This window comes from Carettochelys insculpta, chromosome 5 (assembly GCF_033958435.1).
Source record: "Carettochelys insculpta isolate YL-2023 chromosome 5, ASM3395843v1, whole genome shotgun sequence".
Taxonomy (NCBI): Eukaryota; Metazoa; Chordata; order Testudines; family Carettochelyidae; genus Carettochelys; species Carettochelys insculpta.
In genome coordinates this window covers 109400596-109420583 of record NC_134141.1, presented here as the reverse complement: position 1 = coordinate 109420583, position 19988 = coordinate 109400596, and the positions used below count along the sequence as shown (strand labels likewise).

The following is a 19988-nucleotide window of genomic DNA, read 5'->3' as shown; positions in this document are numbered from 1 at the left end:
TAACAAAAAATTTAAATACTTTTTACTTCAGTTAACATGGCACAGATAAGCACCTTATTAGGGGACAGGTGGATTCTTACACTGAAAGAGTCATTACAATAGAAGGGTTCTGACTGCAAAACATTTATTACTCGTGCATGCATATGACAAATAATTGGCTTTCAGATACTGGCAGAGTTTGCAGAGGTGGTGATCAAGAAAACATTTCATTTGTAAAAAAAAAAAAAAAAACAAATTATTGTCATGAAAGTAATCAAGCCAGTAATCCACACAATCCACGGAAAGTAATCCATAACATGGTTTGATTTAAAGTGGGTAACCTATGTCAACAGTAAGACTCCATTTTATGTTAGCATGTGGAGATAGATAATCATTTATTTTGAAGATGCATCAAATTCTGGTTTGAGCAGAATGCGGTCTGCCTATAGGAAGTTTTTTTTGTTTTGTTTTTTGTTTTTTAATAAATGGGCGCATTAGCTGCTTGAAATGTTAATGACAGCCATACTTCTATGAACAGGATGCAGTCCTAGGATTCAGGAAATCAGAATTCTAAACTGCTTTTTGCCCATTAACCTATACAAGACTTTAGTGCACAGCAAGCCAGTTGTGAATCAATATCGTATAAGCTAGCCATGCACTAACTGACAGTATGGACCCTGCAATGGCATAGTCAGAGTTTCATAGTGCACTTTGATGAAGATTCATCTAGCTTGCAACACACCAGATCACCATGTAGTCAAATTCTTAGTCATCACACTCTGGGGCCTCAGTTAATCTTTTCATGAAATGGGGATGACAGTACTTTACTCAAATTGTACACTGGAGAGATATAGTAGTGGGTGTACTCTGTTTAGTTCTTGGAACATTTTATTATGACCTAACACGTGTTCTTCCTGACAAGAACTCTAACTCTGTCATTACACATAAAGGAAGATGGCTTACCGCATATTTGCTTTTCTTGAAGCATAGCAATGTTGTTTTCTGAAACTGGGGTTGTTCGTGGAAGTTTCGATCATTTGCCTTAACTTGCCAGCTGCACTCTGGGAGGGGAAGAAAAAAAGAGTGCTACATGCATGCCAAAATGAACCACAGTACTTGACTACTTCAACAATGGGGAAACAAGTCTGTAGATTTAAGGTTTACTCCCCTTAATATCTTAAAGCAATTTTCAATTAAAAAAAAGAAAACACCAAGTTGGGCCTCTTAAACCCCCTGCCACTGCACTATTAGTAAAGAAGATCTCAAAGGATTTTGTAAAACAGCCTTCTGTGTAAGCAACTGAAATCTAACCTACTCTAGAAGAACATGTGGGGCAAGCAGAGAATGAAGGATATTCTATTACAAAATGCTGGAAAGTAAACAATGGAGGGAAAGGATTTTTAGTCAGACTATATTTTGTTTGCTTTTGTTACACTCACCATTCAATATCAAAGCTTAATGAACAAAGTAAGGGTGTCTCACACTGAGCAGTCTTGCTCTTTTAATTAACCAGGAAAAGTTCACAATACACCTCAGGGACCTCCCAAGAAATCCTCCAACAATACTAGGCAAAGTCAGACTTGACATTCCCAATATTTCTAAGATAAAAAACAAGCATAATTTAAAAAAAGTCTACCTCCCTCTAAGCACCTGCCCAGATATCAGAGGAGGACACAATCCTAGTTTCATTAAAAATCCTACACAGTTTAAGTCTGACTTTCAGCTAGTTCTAATTTGTGTGGAATTGCTCACATAATAACCAAAGTTTTAGTGCAGTGAAGTGCACTTTCCACAACAAAGGAAAAGTAATCCTGTTGATGAATTTTCCTATGTCCAGCAGAAACTTTGTATCAAAAGGAGCCTTTTATATCCCAGAGCGACAATATGCGTCTTTTTTTAGGCCTGCACACTGTGGTATGGCTGAGACTCCTAGATCTGAAGAACTCTTTGTAGCTCAAAAGCTTTTCTCTTTCACCTGCAGAAGTTGGTCCAATAAAACACTATTTCACCCATCTTTGCCTCAGGGATGGAGCTATAATTTCAGGACTGGTCAAGCACTTCCTGTGAGACGGGGATTGGTAGGCTGCATGCACTACAGATACCTCACGCAGTTCCTCACAATAACAAAACATTGAATTAAGGTACACAATTCCAGCTACATTAATAATGCACCTGGAATTGATGTACCGTAATTTGGGCTTCTACACAGTCTCCACTATGGTAGGCTGATGGGACCTTTTGCTCTCATCAACTTCACTTATTCCTAACAGGGTGCAGGAGTACAGGTGCTGACGCAGGTGTCCTATAAATATGATCTAGCGCATCCCTACTAGGAGTGCTAAAGTATAGCTCAACCACAGCAGGGTCAAGCTTCCCTGTAGAAGATGTACCTCTCATACAGATGTTCTTTATTGTCCCTCCATGTTGCCTTTGCACTTTAAAGGTCCACTCCCTGCCCCATTGCATCATTTTGTCCCTTCCCATTGCTCAGTTGCTTCACTCCACCCCAGTTCCCACACATCCAGTAAATTCTGGCCCTCACACTTTCTATGTATTCACAATCTGACTCTACCTCTACTATTCTCAAATTTCCACACCTGCCCTCAGGCCCATATTGTTGGTACCACTATTGACCTTACTCCCACGCCTAAAAAATCCAGTAATTTAGGCCCTGCCTGTGTTGGAAAATAAACTTTCATCCACTTGTCCTGACAAGTTTTAAAACCGATTTTCAAATTGGGAATTGGAGAAGCAGGGGTATGGTAGAGTGACTTAACTGAGCCCTGCCTCACACCACCTGAGAACCTCTGCAGGACTGCCCCAGAGGAAGGGGAATATATGCTTTTTTAAAAGCGGCTTTCAACGTGGCTCACCATTGACTAGGAACAGGTCAGGCAGGTTGTAAATAGAACAAAGACTGATGACAACTGCAGGACACACACACACACACACACACACACACACACACACACACACACACACACACACACACACACACACACACACACACACACACACACACACACACTCTTAATCCTTTCTTCTCATTAATCATTATAGCACCTACTGAGAAAGAGTTCTAACAAGAACACCAGCATTGAATGGGCATCTTATGTTTCTGCCATTCAGCAAAGGGCTGAATGTTTTCTTTCTAAAGAGACTTGCTCTTGGAATTAGTTTGAGGAAGTTCTGTGGCCTGTGTTATACAAGATGTCAAACTAGTTCTTCTTAACCATCTCTTCTTTGGAAGCTCTAAGTTTATAAAATGGACTAGAAGAAAACTAAAGTTCTAATAGATTGTACCACTCACCAGCCAAACCAGTTGCAAAAATGCAAGGAGACCTGGTGATATGCTTGTCCCGACCACATGATTAAAGTACTGTCCTGAACAATAATGTGTGTTCATGTATGCATTAGTGATAAGTGGATCCACTGGTAATTGTTGTAGTGTATATGGACGCTAGTGAAAACATGACTGATGCTAATGCTGGAAGACTATGGATAACTGGACAATAAGAACTCTGAATTAAGTACTAAGTGAAACCTGACTGAGGGGAAAGAGAATTATTCAGACTACTTGAAAAGCTTCTTAGTTAACACTTCACTAAGGAAGAACAAGTTATTCATGAAGGATTCAGCTTCTAAGAAAAACTAAATGGAAATCTTTTTTACTTAAATAAAGGAACAAAGATGGGATTTCTGGAGCACGACCCAATAATAGGTAACCACTGGACTAATTTAGATATGTACATTCCAGAGGCTCTGCAAGTTAGACAGAGAGGGTTGTTCTTATTATCCAGAGCAAACGAAACAGAAAAAAAAAATCTAGCCAATATGGCTGCAAATATCAGTCCTCAGGTAAAGAGATGCACTTTGTTCCTATTGAACCTGCAATCAGGCTGAAATATCTGCAGCCAACCTGAAGAAGCATGAACTTCCCCCACTGATCATGAAAATGTGTTAACTTTGCATCTTAATTAAGTGCTTGAATTAGCTACCAACAGTGCTGACCACGTCATTGCTGAATGACAAACTAAAGACATCCATCAAGGTCTCATATTCAATGCTGCTAGAAATACCTTCTATATCCAAACACTACATCAGAAACTGCTGCTAGAACATAAGAATGGCCATACTGGGTCAGACCAAAGGTCCATCCAGCCCAGTATCCCGTCTGCCGACAGTGGCCAATGCCAGGTGCCCCAGAGAAGGGGAACAGAAGACAATGACCAAGTGATTTATCTCCTGCCATCCATCTCTTGCCCTTGTACTGAAGGCTAGGGCACCATACTCTACCCCTGGCTAATAGCCATTTATGGACCTAACCTCCAAAAATTTATCGAGCTCTTTTTTAAACCCTAAGAGAGTCCTGGCCTTCACAGCCTCCTCCGGCAAGGAGTTCCACAGGTTGACTGTGCGCTGTGTGAAGAAAAATTTCCTTTTATTAGTTTTGAACCTACTACCCATCAATTTCATTTGGTGTCCCCTAGTTCTTGTATTATGGGAAAAGGTAAATAATTTTTCTATGTTTACTTTCTCCACACCATTCATGATTTTATATACCTCTATCATATCGTCCCTCAATCGCCTCTTTTCCAGACTGAAAAGTCCCAGTCTCTCTAGCCTCTCCCCATATGGGACCCGTTCCAAACCCCTAATCATCTTAGTCGCCCTTTTCTGAACCTCTTCTAATGCCAAAATATATCTTTTTTGAGGTGAGGAGACCACATCAGCACGCAGTACTCAAGATGTGGGCGTACCATAGTTTTATATAGGGGAAGTATGATATCTTTTGTCTTATTATCTATCCCTTTTTTAAAAACTCCTAACATCCTATTTGCTTTACTAACTGCCGCTGCACACTGCGTAGATGTCTTCAGAGACCTATCCACTATAACTCCAAGATCCCTTTCCTGATCTGTCGTATCTAGATTTGACCCCATCATGTTGTACGTGTAATTTGGGTTATTTTTTCCAATGTGCATTACCTTACACTTACCCACATTAAATTTCATTTGCCATTTTGCTGCCCAATCACTCAGTTTGCTGAGATCTTTTTGTAGTTCTTCACAATCCCTTTTGGTTTTGACTGTCCTGAACAACTTGGTGTCATCTGCAAACTTTGCCACCTCACTGCTTACCTCATTTTCTAGATCATTGATGAACAAGTTGAACAGGATAGGTCCCAGGACTGACCCCTGGGGAACACCACTAGTTACCCCCCTCCATTGTGAAAATTTACCATTTATTCCAACCCTTTGTTTTCTGTCTTTTAACCAATTCCTGATCCATGAAAGGATCTTTCCTCCTATCCCATGACTGACTAATTTACATAAAAGCCTTTGGTGTGGGACCGTGTCAAAGGCTTTCTGGAAATCTAGGTATATTATGTCCACTGGGTGCCCCTTGTCCGCATGTTTATTAACCCCTTCAAAGAATTCTAATAGATTAGTTAGACACGACTTCCCTCTGCAGAAACCATGCTGACTTTTGCCCAACAATTCGTGCTCTTCTACGTGCCTTGCAATTTTATTCTTTACTAGTGTTTCTACTAATTTGCCTGGTACTGATGTTAAACTTATCGGTCTATAATTGCCAGGGTCTCCTCTAGAGCCTTTTTTAAATATTGGTGTTATATTGGCCGTCTTCCAGTCATTGGGTACCGAAGCGGATTTAAAGGATAGGTTACAAACCACTGTTAATAACTGCGCAATTTCACATTTGAGTTCTTTCAGAACCCTTGGGTGAATACCGTCTGGTCCTGGAGACTTGTTACTATTCAGCTTATCAATTAACTCCAAAACCTCCTCTAATGTCACTTCAATCTGGGAGAGTTCCTCAGATTTGTCACCTAAAAAGGCTGGCTCACATTTAGGAACCTCTGTGACATCCTCAGCCGTGAAGACTGAACCAAAGAAATAATTTAATCGCTCCGCAATGGCACTGTCTTCCTTGATTGCTCCTTTTATATCTTTATCATCCAAGGGCCCCACTGCTTTTTTAGCGGGCTTTCCTACTTTTAATGTATTTAAAAAACATTTTACTATCTTTTTTTGAATTTTTGGCTAGCTGTTCCTTAAAATCTTTTTTGGCTTTTCTTACTACATTATGACACTTAATTTGGGAGTGTTTGTGTTCCTTTCTATTTTCCTCACTAGGATTTGACTTCCACTTTTTAAAAGCTGCCCTTTTCTCTCACTGCCTTTTTAACATGGTTGTTAAGCCATGGTGGTTCTTTGTTAGGTCTCTTATTGTGTTTTTTTATTTGGGGTATACATTTAACTTGGGCCTCTAGTATGGTGTCTTTAAACAGTTTCCATGCAGCTTCCAGGGATTTTAGTTTAGTTACTCTACCTTTTAGTTTCTGTTTAACTAGCTTCCTCATTTTAGTGTAATTCCCCTTTTTGAAATTAAATGCCGGAGTGTTTGACCGCTGCAGTGTTCTTCCCAACACAGGAATATTAAAAGTTATTATATTGTGGTCACTATTTCCAAGCGGTCCAGTAACAGTTACCTCTTGGACCAGATCCTGCGTTCCAGTCAGGACTAGATCGAGAATTGACCCTCCCCTTGTGGGTTCCTGTACTAGCTGCTCCAAGAAGCAGTCATTTAAGGCATCAAGAAATTTAATCTCCGAATCCCGTCCTGAGGTGATATGTACCCAATCAATATGGGGATAATTGAAATATCCTATTATTACTGTGTTTTTTATTCTGATAGCCTCTCTAATCTCCCTTAACATTTCAGCATCACTATCACTGTCCTGGTTAGGTGGTCGGTAATATATTCCTAATGCCATATTCATATTAGAGGAATGAATTGTTATCCATAATGACTCTATGGAACATTTTGGTTCCTTTAGGATTTTTGCTTCATTTGATTCTATATTATCCTTCACATATAGTACCACTCTGCCACCTGCACGACCTGTTCTGTCTTTCCGATATAATTTATATCCCGGTATGATAGTGTCCCACTGATTGTCCTCATTCCACCATGTTTCTGTGATGCCTATTATGTCAACTTCCTCCTTTGATATGAGGTGCTCCAGTTCACCCATCTTATTAGACAGACTCCTAGCATTTGTGTAAAAGCACTTTAAAAAACTACCACTATTTATATGTCCGCCTTTCACAGACACATTGGATTTTTTTATATGCGATTGTTTCACATCTGATCTTGCCCATATATTATTTCCCATGTTCCCTATCTGACTAACTTCTAGGGAATCCCTATCTATGGAGCCTCATGTAAGAGAAGTCTCCGTCCAATCCAGGTGCTCCCCCGCACCAAATCGGCTTTCCCCCACCTCTTAGTTTAAAAACTGCTCTACGACCTTTTTAAATGTTTAATGCCAGCAGTCTGGATCCACCTTGATTTAGGTGGAGCCCATCATTCCTGTATAGGCTCCCCCTACCCCAAAAGGGTCCCCAGTTCCTAATAAATCTAAACCCCTCTTCCCTACACCATCGTCTCATCCACGCATTGAGACTCTCAAGTTCTGCCTGCCTATCTGGCCCTGCGCGTGGAACTGGAAGCATTTCAGAGGATGCCACCATAGATGTGCTGGATTTCTGTCTCTTTCCTAGTAACCTAAATTTGGCCTCCAGAACATCTCTTCTACCCTTCCCTATGTCGTTGGTACCGACATGTACCACGACCACCAGCTCCTTCCCAGCACTGCCCATAAGTCTGTCTAGATGCCTCGAGAGATCCGCAACCTTCACACCAGGCAGGCAAGTGACCATATGGTTCTCCCGGTCACCACAAACCCAACTATCTATATTTCTAATGATTGAATCCCCTACTACTAAAACCTGCTTCTTCCTAACAGCTGGCGCTCCCTCCCCCGAGGAGTATCCTCGGCGCGAGAGGATACCATAGCACCCTCTGGAAGGAGGGTCCCAACTATGGGATGGTTTCCCTCTGCTCCCATTGACTGCTCTCCTTCCCTGAGCCTTTCATCCTCCATAACAGCATCAGGACTGTCAGACTGGAGATGGGACAGCCCTACTATATCCCGGAAAGTCTCATCAACAAACACCTCTGCCTTCCTTAGCTCCTCCAGTTCAGCCACCCTAGCCTCCAAAGCACGCACTCGGTCTCTGAGGGCCAGGAGCTCCTTGCATCGAGCGCACACATACGCCACCCGCTCACAAGGTAGGTAGTCATACATACTGCACTCGACACAATAAACAGGATAGCCCCCGCTCTGCTGCTGGGCTTCTGCCTCCATTTCCTACTCTAATTATATATGAGGGTTTAATTAAGTGTTTCAGATAGAGGTTGTTATAAAGGATTTAAGTTTAAGGGCAATAGAAGTCACTGGCTCCCTCCAAGCTCCCCCTCTAAGCTCCCCTCTCAAGACTCCCTCCTGTTAGCACTCACCCTGTTCGCAAGCTCCCTGGTCACTTATTAGCGGGGTTTAAGTGCTTGGCCTCCCTGATAGCTCCTCCCCCTGCCTACAGCTCAGCCAATCAGCACACGGTGTTTCGATTCAAACCTAATCAAGACTCACAGCTTCCAACTGCCTGCCTGAGCACACGGCCTTTCAAACAAACAAACACTCAGCTCAGCACACCAAACTCCAAACAAACACGAGCCCAGAACCCCCAAACACAAGCAGCCACTTACCCCAACGTGCTTTAGTTTGCTCCTTCCTTCTCCTCCTCCAGGAGAGCTCTCAAAACTCCCTCCTGTTAGCACTCACCCTGTTTGCAAGCACCCGGTCGCAAAGCTCCCTGGTCGCTTACTAGCGGGGTTTAAGTGCTCGGCCTCCCTGATCAACACATGCTAGAATGCATGCTAGTAGCAAAAGTGGGACAACAGTGCCGACTGACTATGTTCGCCCTGCTCATGGAAGTTTGTGGAAGTGACATATCTGCTAACCCAGAAACAAAATTAAACAAAATGTCTAGAAAACAAGTGGAAGGCTAACCATAAATCTGAAGTCACGTGAAAGGTTTAGGCGTAACAGTCAATAGTTACTGAACATTTCTGAAGAAAGAGACTGGATCTCTTCAAGCTCATATTTATTTGATCACCTCAGATCAAGGTGTGAAAATAGCTGTAGGGGATCCAGTTTTTTGTAGGGGACAGTGGACTGACTTTCTAGTTTACTTTGATTAACTGCATTTTCTATTAACCTCTGTGGCTCTGCCCAGGGAGAAAGTATTATGTTCTTAAATCTGAAAATAAACCCAGCAAATTCAGCAATTTATGCACATATAGTACTCAGAACAATCCTTCAAACCTTTAAAAAATAAATAGTTACTTGGAGGTTTAGTACAATTCCTTTCATGCTATTACCTCTCTTGAGTGTTTCTCTGCTCTCCTCAGCCTCTCTGTTGATTTGGTTTTGCTCTGGTTCAACTCCAGGCTGCTGACTCTCCAATTCATCTTCTGTTTCATCATCACTATAGGGCATCACCTCATCATTTGGCTGAGAGTCCTCATCCAAGGTTATCTCTGAATCCCTGTCCGAATGCATTCTGCCAGCAGTCTGCACGTACTTGACAAAGGCAATGAATTGACAGTTAATATAAAAAAAAAAAAAAAAAAAAAAAAGGATAAAATGCATTCTAAGAGTCTTCTTAAAAGATGGGTTTTAATAGCAGCTCTGCTAAGAACTTTGAGTTCAGATGCCTATTTCAAAAATAGGTCAAAAACTTGGAATAGGATTTCTAATCCAAGACCGTTAGCACATCCCTACCGTCTTTTCGAAATTTTAACAGGCTGAGCTAATGATGATTGTAACTGACATTTAATTCATTGATATATCCAAAAGTATTACAACAATATTGGAAGTGCAGAACAGAGGCCTTTACTATGATGCACTCCATGTCATCTTAAATTCTAGAGGTAGAATTCAGATCCTTCTGTTTCAGAAGCACAGGATTTTAGCACTTCTAGCTGAATAGAACTTTCATTAGCAGTGACTGGTGTAGTCAGTTACATCCATCAGAAGGTCAGTGGGAAAAGCTCACACAAGTAATTTCTTTAGATAAGATTAAATTAACCTTTATTTTTCCATGTCAAAAAACCAAATGTGAAGTATTTAACTACTTCTAGAAGATCTTTGAAATTCGTTTTCTATTTTAATTAAAAACTCTGTAGAGATGAATATTATTGCATTGTAAAATGTGGTATTCTGATGAAGGAATAAGAATAGCGTATTTAGAACTGATTACAATATACAAATATTTTACAATGGAGGCCTATACAAGTCTGTTTAAAAAAAAATCTCAACATTGAACACATCATTGTACCCGCATACTCTCATTTTAAAGCATAGGTAGTCTTCACATCTACCTGAGAACACCCTTTTAAATGTTTATATTTAGACTTTCCTGATCTGTTGTATCTAAATTTGCCCCCATCACATTGTATGTATAATTGGGGTTATTTTTCCCCAACGTGCATTACCTAACTCCATTAGCTGTAGATTTTGCCTACTCCTCTTTTGCTTCCCTTACCAAATTTTCTGCCATTCACAGTTTCTAATTTATACTCATTATGATCAATTTTGTTTTCTTTCATTTGTGTGATGGGTTGTGGTTTTTTTTTTTTAATTGCTGGTTTTACTTCCTTTCTAAGCCAAACATTTTAACCAAGTGGCCTCCCTTGTTGTTTGCTTTTTGGGCATCCAGTAAAATATCATGGACTCTTCAATCTAGCAAAGTTATAAGATCCAACAGCTGAAACAGAAGACAGACATACTCCAACCAGAAAGAATTTTTTTTGAAGTGTGTGTAATTAAACCAAACTGAAAAATTTACAAGATTGTGGAGAATTCTCCACAACAAGTCAATTTTAAATCTAGATTGGAAGCTTTGCTAAAGGACATGCTCCAGCTCAAACAGGAATTAATTCAGGGAAGTACTACACCTTTGTTTTTACAGGCGGTCACAGCAGATGATCGTTGTGGCCCTTCTGACCTTAGGGCTTGCCTGAACCTACAATGTCATAGTAAGTCTCTCCAATCAGCACGATTACTCCACCTCCCTGAGAGGCGGCAGCTATGTTGATGGCAAAAGCCTTCCTGTTGACATAGCACCATCTACAAGGGCGGTTAGGTCAGCAAAACTGCATTGCTGAGAGGTGTGGATTTTACACACCCTTAAGCAATGCAGTTATACTGTCATAAATTGGTAGCACAGAACAAGGTTCATAATCTGTCAATCTATTTCCCATGTAACAGCCACTCTGTATTCAGTATTTGGCACATTCTGGATGCCTCCGTGTTAGGCTAATTACAAAGCACGGTTTTAAATATAGGCCCTAATCCTACAACTGGCATCATATAAGCGGACTCTTGGACCTTCACCAAGCCCCACTATTTTCAATAGGGCTTTCAGCACAGCATCCCCCCTACATACTTATGGTGTCAGGATCAGGATCACGCATGTATAGGTTTGCCAACAAAGCCATGTTAATATAAACAGCATTTAAACCAAATTTATAACTCAGTTTGAACACCTGCTCCCTCTTTGGTACATGGACAATGACAGAGAAAACAGTTGATATCAGGCGGGGTTACTCCTTTTACCCTCCACCTCAGTAACCATGGGCATTTCTTTCAGTGCATACAGTCTCGCCTTTCCCCAAAAAAGTAACTCCAATGGCAGTAAATTAAAATTACTGACTCAGATTTGTAAGTTATTTTAAGCTATTTAACTTTAAAGTATTTCCCCACCAAAAACAGTAGGAGTTTTCTTGAGCTGTGTATGGAGACATTTTACATTTGTCAAAGTGGAACTTTCTCCAATTAACTAAACTGAAAATTTGAGAATCACAGCTGTAGACAATTCAGTGTTAAGTCCCGCCCCCCCGAGAGTTTTACCAAATGAGGTCAGAGACTTTGACCACACATGCCTTTGTGGACAATGAATGATCAGGGCCGCCTAATAGCCAAAGGGATGGCATAATACCTGTACTTCATATTTTCCTGTTCCAGGACCTATGTTTGTAAAATGTAACCCTACTCCCATCATACTGCATTTGAATGCTGAAACATTAGATGTTTGCTTGATATCCATTTTCAAACCCTACCTTCACTCTGAACAATTATTGGACTCTGTGTCCAGGGTCATCAAGTGAGTGGCAATTTTACAGTTAAACTACACCTTGCAGAGCTCTCCTCCCCATCCCCTGTCCCCATGCCCTACCCGCAACTCCCTCCATTCTGTGCATACCAAACTGGGGAAGGAGGAGGAAGGTCAGGGCTTCTACCTCACAGCAGGGTGGGGAGGCTTAAAACCTGCAGGGCATGCCTACAGCTAGAACTCTGAATGAACACAAAGGTGTACACATGGACACTTATATCCAGAGATATAAATCAGTATCCAGTGATCCATAGGGCTCTGCTCCCAGGAGATGCTATGGCCAAAGGAGACAAGTGAGGTTCTGCTGCTCCCAGGAGCTAGCACCCTTCACTGGCAACCCCGTAACCCCAGCCACATCTCCTGACGTCGGATTGTACAGCCTTGCTGTGGGTGGGGTTCAGATGGTAAACATGCACAGCCTAAAGGAGCTGTCAGCGCAGGGTGCTGGCTCCTGAGAGCGGAGCCCTGAAGCTCAGTTGATACCAGTTTCAGTCTGTGGACATGCACATCTAAAAAGGCAGACATTTGTATTTATGCAGGGCTCTACCTCCAGCAGTAGCTCAGATCCAGCAGGTGCTTTTTGTACATTGCTCAGCAGGTCAGGGTAAGTCTGGCCACCCCTGCAATATACCCAAGCTAGTCTGTGATTCAAAAGCTAAATGGGCTTCTTTGAACCAGATTCATGAGCTGTGCGTGTCTTTAAGAAGGTGGGAGCAGCACATCCCTAATGATACTCAGCTACCATTGAGAAGAGTGACGTTCATTTCTTTACCACCTGTATTAAGTTCACCAATACAGTTGCCCATAGAGATGGAACAAGATAACACTAGACTCAGATTCAGCTGAAGCAGCATCTGGTTGCATTCTGAGAACACAACACAGAACCAAATGGATGAGGAGCCTGGCAACTGTTGTGCTGAGCAGATGGTGAAGGGCGCTTCACTGAGTTCTTGCATAGCCAGCTTGAGCAGCCACTGGTGAGCAATGCCCAGTAAATAGCCTGTACTAAAAACAAGTGACAAGCCCTACAATAGATTTCTCAGATCTGGACTTGGCAGAACAGTTGTAGTGCAACTTCCTAATCTTATGAGATTTGTGGATATGACTGGTGTTCCATTACTGGTCAGCTGGCCCATAAATAACAAGCAAGAAGGAACCTCCCAGTTTGCTGTTGACTTGCTGACAGTCAAGAATCCAACATATAAGAAGTTTGTCATGCCCCTGGATGCCAAATGCAAGAGAGACTTAACTTACCCAGAAAAGGGATTGTATGTATATGGCTTTAAAAGAGCAAAGCTGGGAAGATGGGGTCCAATGGGGATGAACAGGAAGGAGTTTGACCATGTTGGGGTTGATTTGGTGGATGCATCCTACTGCACAAAAGGGTCAAGCCAGAGTTATGTATTATAACATCCATAACTGTGGGCTCAGTGCCCTTTGGTGTCTGATGCCTCTCTCACTATTCCTTTCCACCTTTCTCTGTCCAGTTATGTATATGCAAGCTGGGAAAGCCTTCAAAAAACTGCTGTGAAGGAGAATTGTACTTCTATACTATGATTACAGAATTCTCACTACTCAAGATCTTAAACTGTTCTCTTTACCAGAGCAGAAGGCTGAGACAGGGCTGTCAGCATAGAGATTTCCATTCTTATGTCAAAAGTCTGTTAATGCTTAATTGACATTAGTTTAAGTACAGAAACAGCCCTGCTACACTATACCCATGATCAAAAAAGTTTGTAACTTCAACCTGCTGCAGACCACCAAAGACCCCTTTGAACAGATGCTGGTTCTTCTGTGCCTGGCATGAGATCAGTTTACTTATTGTGAACCTCAAGAAAATTATTTTCTATTGAATAATGATGCCTTTTCAAGTCTACAAACAAAACAATGACCAATTTACTACTGCCATGGTGCAATAAACTGAATTATTGGGGATGAAATTAGAAGCCAGGTCAATTTTTCACATACCAGCACCCTTGGGACCTGACCCATGCGGAATCAGAGAATTTGCCAAACCACAGGAGGTCAATATTTGTTTAGCAGCATTAATCAACACTTCCACTGCATACTGGGCTCTTCGAAGACATCTAGAGGCAAACTGGAAAAGTGAACTGACTCCTTTATGCCTAGGAAGAAATAACAGGGTCTCTGCAAGGGAGAAGATGACAATGACAGAAGAGCTCAGTTCCCTCTCACTGAATCCAAACATGATTCCACTAACTGAGGACAGCACTTGGGCAGGAGTTTCTTTAATGAGCTTTGCAACATTGCTGTTTTTAAGGTGGTAAGTCAAGCCAGGAAGAAGAATGAAAAGCCCTTGAAGAAATGCTTTTTAAAAAAAAAAAAAAAAAAATCTATTTAGCCAGATATTAACAACTGATCAAGTCGGTTAAAATTTTAACAGTTTTTTTTAAGGAGTACATTGCTTACAGTCACGAGAACTTTGACAGTAACTGTTTGCCTACTCTACCAAAACAGCTAGCATAGAAAAAATTGCGCTGGTCTGTAGCTGCAGTTCATACAGCTCTAACTCAGCCTCTGTTTCAGTGTGAGATTTCAGTTCAGAAAACAGGAAAGAATGTATATAGAGAAGTTATATAAGTGGGTAACTTTCCAGTGCAGAGCAGCATTATCTATTGTTTTGGGATAACCCACCCCAAACGGACTGCTGAGAGAGTGAGTAAATCAGGGGTATTGCTATACAGCTTAAGTGAACTTACACAAGAAACCCCATGGAAATAAAATGTTTTCTTAGACTTTTTAGTTCCACAGATTTACAGCTCCCTGCACAAACTTAATTCTGCCCAGTGATAGATATGCATTACCATCAGCTTTAGTTACATGCTAACTTTTTTTTTAATTTTTTTAAATCCTATTCAGTGTGGTCACAATAGTAAGCAGAATTAGGCGTGCATATGCCAGGATCAAATTGACCTCTCCAAATTTTCTAATGCATGACCTTGCAACCTAAAACATTTAACATAGGTTTTTGTATGAAATTTCTAAAGTTTGATGATTGTTTAAAAAAATTAAAAACCATCAGGCTATAAAAGTGGCTTTTCATTATGCCATGAAAATTGGATTATTTATTTGTTGACAAACTGTCCAAAAAAAAAAAATCACAATTTCCTTTTTCTTCACTTGTATTCCTCAAGAAATAGGGTCATGGGAAACTTGGCCACACCCATGATAAATGGTTGTCCAGCTACCTAAAAATCACAACATATTGAGGATGTTCCCGGATGAGAGAATGCCAGACTAGAGGTTCAGACTGTACCCCAAGTCAATCTTCTTGACTAAAAGTCTAATAATTGAGTTTTCACTGTTACTGCAAAACTTGCCAAAGAAAATCTAAGTCCCCCCTTGAGCAGAAGAAAGTCTTCCTCAGTTTAGGAGTAAGTTTTAAAATCAGGAAGTGTTTATATTTTAGAAGATATGCTTTTATTAGCAGTAAGTTTAGTCTCATTTCCTTCATTTTAATAATTTTGAAATTGCTGTCGTCTTACACTGGGACATTTGACTGCAAGTTACGTAGGAAGTTTTTCCTTATGTCCAAACTGTCAGGGTGGTTAAGCACTGGAATACATTTCCTATAGAGGTGGTGGAATCTCCCTCGTTGTCTTATCTGCTTTCAAAATACTCCAAACATATGTCAAGTATGGTTTATGCAATACTTAGTCCTGCCACACATGCAGGGGACTGAACTAAATGATCTCTCCAGGTTCCTTCCAGTCCTATGATTCTAAGTAACTTAGAATATTTAAAAGTCAACCATACTGTACAATCTGTCTTAAACTTACTGTTAGGTGAATCTATGACACTCTTATTCTGGACTGTCTTGCTTCTCCACCCCATTCTCAAAATACCAATGCAATTACATGAAGTTCTACAAGTCCTTTTTCAGATAGGAAGTATGTGCATTTGGACATATATATCCTGTATGCCAGTTATATTCTATAAAATATGCTTTTTCTGCTGGGAAGTGTACTTTTAAATCATAAAGAACTCTGCTGTCTGCAGAGATAGGCAGGGTTTCTCCAGTGTTGACAACCACCTGCAATATGCTGGCATAAAGGAGTTGTTTTATGATTTTCTTCAAACCAAGACTGAAGTAATTTAGACAGAAAAATGTTTGATTTTTATTTTTCCCCCATGCACAAACTGCCAGCGTACATAGCAAAACCGTGAAGACACTTAAGAGAACTAAAGCTATGTCATCATCATCTCTGTAAGGTAGACATACCAGCAGTCTCTTCACACCTCATTCCTGTTTTCTCCCTAACACTTTCCACTGTGCTTCCCTGCAGAGAACTGAAGGAATTTGCTTCCTGCTGGCTGCCAGTCATTAGGAGTTAATGCCCAGTCATTGAGTCTTCCATTCAGACATGTTGACTCCATTCATTTTTGGCGGCTCATCCATCCCAGACAGACATTGTCTGACATCCAGCTTTTTCTCCCTTCCCATCACCCCAAATTAGGAATCAAACCTTTCACATTCAGAGCTTACCTTTATTGTACAGAACTACAGTGGCACAGGTGCAACAATGGGAGACATACCCATTGCTATCATAGCTAAAACTGCATATCAGTGGTCAACTTATGTCTAGTATAAGCATAGCCTAAGTCTGTAATGCAGAGGTGGCCTCAGTTGGGTAGCAATACAAAAATGGAAAGAAGCAGTAAAGTAGCACTTTAAAGACTAAACAAAATAATTTATTAGGTGAGCTCTCATGAGACAGACCCACTTCTTTAGACCATAGCCATACCAGAACAGACTCAATATTTCAGGCATAGAGAACCAGAAACAGTAATCAAGGTTGACAGCACAACATTCTGTTTCTGATAGCACACATTGCTGTTTTGTTATGAATAACAAAAAGTAAGAAAGCTGAATGCTCATGCAGGCTGCCTCCTTGTGGTTCTGGTGCTCAGGATAACCCAGGCAAAAGTTTGTCCCTACAAGAAGTCAGGCACGCATACCAAGAGTTAATATACTCTTTACTCCCTTGAGAGTGGCAGAGCTGGTACCATGAGCAGGTGCTTCTAGATGGTTAGAAACATTACATCCCCCTCCTGACAACAAAAATTACTACACAACCCCAGGAGAGGAGGGACGACTAAAGATTGAGGCTACCTGAGCTATGCCGCTCTGGGTGGGTTGGGGCCAAGCCCAAGGACTTTAGCCCCAAGTGAGGGCGTTGTGTAATGTAAAACCCAATACCAAGGATTGAAGCCCTCAGGTTTTAGCAACAGACAAAGGGGCTCAAGCTTTGGTCCCAAGCTCAGCAAGTCTAACCCCAGTCCTGGTGACCCCATTAAAAACAGTGTTGCAACCCACATAGGGTCCTAACCTACTGTTTGAGAACCGCTGTTAGAACAATTTCAGTCTAAATCCCAGTTCATTCTTGTGCATGGAAGAGAATCTGAATGCATACCTAAAGTCAAAGGGGTTGTTTTTGACTGGACAGGAATATTTTCCCATTGTGTCCTATGCTTGCTAGAGCACCATGGGAACAAGATTTAGTTTTGGAAGTCTTTGAAAGAGGGAAAGATATTCAAGGGAAAGCATCTAAATGTACATGGAAAAAATATGCATCCTTTTCTAATTACAGTAAAGAAAAATAACTAAGTAGTCACTAGTGCAGTAGTACTACAGATACTCATTTACAGGGACAACAAAGATGGAGTTAAAAAATATCAAGGGCTTAAATTAAAGCCACAGCTATTGCATGTTAATGTGCGCCATATAAATATTAAGCATACTGTATACCAATGAAAGAACTGACAACAGTACACTCGAAGGGTCACAACCCTAGCTAAATAATTTAAACAATTTAAAAATTCAATTAACTGAGCTACACTGTGCCAGTTGCCATCTGCTTCCTGAAGTTAAATACATACATCTTTAGTTTTACAGTCAGGACACCAAAAAAAAGTTCATAAATATATGCAAGAACTTAGCATGGCACACACTTATACAAATTGTTCCACTTGGCCACACCCATAAGTGGCTGTCTATATACGTTATGAAGTTCATCCTGGGAACGAAACTTACAAACTAACAGTTTACTGAAATGTAAAAACCATTCTCCTTCATCAGTGTATTAGCACAGTGATTACATACAACTCTAAAATCATTTTGTTAGAGCTCAGTTCATGCAGAGCATTAGCCTACAATGCAATGGGACAATATAAAAATTTTAGTCCCTGTGGATAGCTCCTGATATTTGAATAAATACAAAAAGGGTGTGGAGAAATAAAAAGCTCCATTGTTTTAGTACAGCAAACCCACAGCTTTCACAGAAGATCTCCTACATGCAAGATCTTCTATTTACATAAATCCTTATTGCCAACTTTTGCAAATGTATTGCAATTTTATCTTACTGCAAGTCATATGTGGTGGTGGTTGGGGGGGCATTTCTTCAACTCCTAGCTCCAAAAGTAACATGAGGATGCAAGGATCTCAGCTGCCATTTTAAAAAGTTTCTGATGGTTTTAGCCTGTGTGTCTCTGTTTCACCATCCCCACTACAAAATGGAAAGACCATCACCACTTACACTCACAGGGGCAGTAAGATTAATTTACTGGTACTTGAGAAGCACCTCTCAACAAGAAAAGCAGTCAAGTAGCTCTTTAAAGACTAACAAAATAATTTATTAGGTGAGCTTCAGAAGGACAGACCCACTTCTTCAGACCATAGCCATACCAGAACAGTCAACATTAAAAGCACAGAGAACCAAAAATACTATTGAGTCTGTTCGGGTATGGCTATGGTCTGAAGAAGTGGGTCTGTCCTTCTAAAGCTCACTTAATAAATTACTTTGTTAATCTTTAAAGTGCTACTTTACTGCTTTTTTGTTTTGATAGTATATAGACTAGCACGGCTTTCTCTCTGTTACTCTCAGCAAGAAGTTAATGTTCCACTCCAACATATGCTGGTGTAACTATAATCACACTTTCCTACTGGTGTAGTAGCATCTTCACTATAGCACGAAAGCAGTGCAGCTGTAGCTTTTCATGTGGAGACCGGGTCCTAAGTGTTTAAATAGTGTGCCATCGAGTAGTCTGCAGTTAAATGTCCCAGTTTAAACTTAAATGCTCAACTTTGCAGTTTTACCCCCCTTGCAATACGTAATTTTAATCTGTAACTCTCAAAACATCCTTATCCCCAAATAAAGGCGCAAAAAATCTCAATATGAGACAGTTACCAACTCTGCCTCATATTTTCATTTGTAGGAGGAGCTTTCTACTACAGGTCAGCTTCTGGAGCCTTTTGGAAAGTAATGCCTATTGTCAGAATGGGGAAAAGTCCTCCTGCTTCATTCAGAAACACGTTTATAGGAAAGCTATACAGAGTGCACTTATCACAGGTTACTTGCTAAGAGATGGTAATGAGCAAACACTGACAGAGATGGTTCTAGGAAAGTTACTGGCCCAGAAAGGAGATGGTGGGCATGCTTTACTTTTCAGGCTGCATCTGTAATGAAAACCATGGAGCATATTAACAATTGAGATTTTCTTCAACCAAAACCAAAACCAAAACCAAAACCACACCACACCTTCAGGGACTTCACTTAAAGATTTACTGCTGTTTCAAATACTACGTCCTCTAAGCAGATATTTTCCATGGATTTAAAGAGAGACTAAAAACTCTTGTGAACAGTTTTCTTCCCACACTGGGCTGTCTTCATTTAAAGACAAATCACTGAAATCTACAGCCAAATTGCAGGTATCAACAAGTAATCAAGATATACCACATAGTTAATGGTTAACTTGTGGTTGAGTTAAAAAAAAAAAATCTGATGTTCTCAGAATCAAGTTATTTTATCTAATTCACCAGTGAACTATTTGGAGAGAAATTAAAGCTAGCTAGCTATATATCTGTTGACCATGTTCACCTTTATC

The 19988-nt window shown here is 40.6% G+C and overlaps 1 protein-coding gene across 2 annotated transcripts in view; it reads right to left on the bottom strand.

Annotated features, from left to right (window-relative positions):
• The window catches only part of ATP8B1 (ATPase phospholipid transporting 8B1), an 88053-nt gene that overhangs the window by 39676 nt on the left and 28389 nt on the right, over nt 1-19988 (bottom strand). For both annotated transcript variants that reach the window (XM_074995743.1, XM_074995744.1), the window contains exons 2-3: nt 9289-9490; nt 943-1040 (exon numbers count right to left, since the gene is read on the bottom strand). In XM_074995743.1, coding sequence (XP_074851844.1) covers nt 943-1040; nt 9289-9469 — 279 coding nt within the window. In that variant the 5' untranslated portion in view covers nt 9470-9490. The remainder of the gene's footprint in view (nt 1-942; nt 1041-9288; nt 9491-19988) is intronic.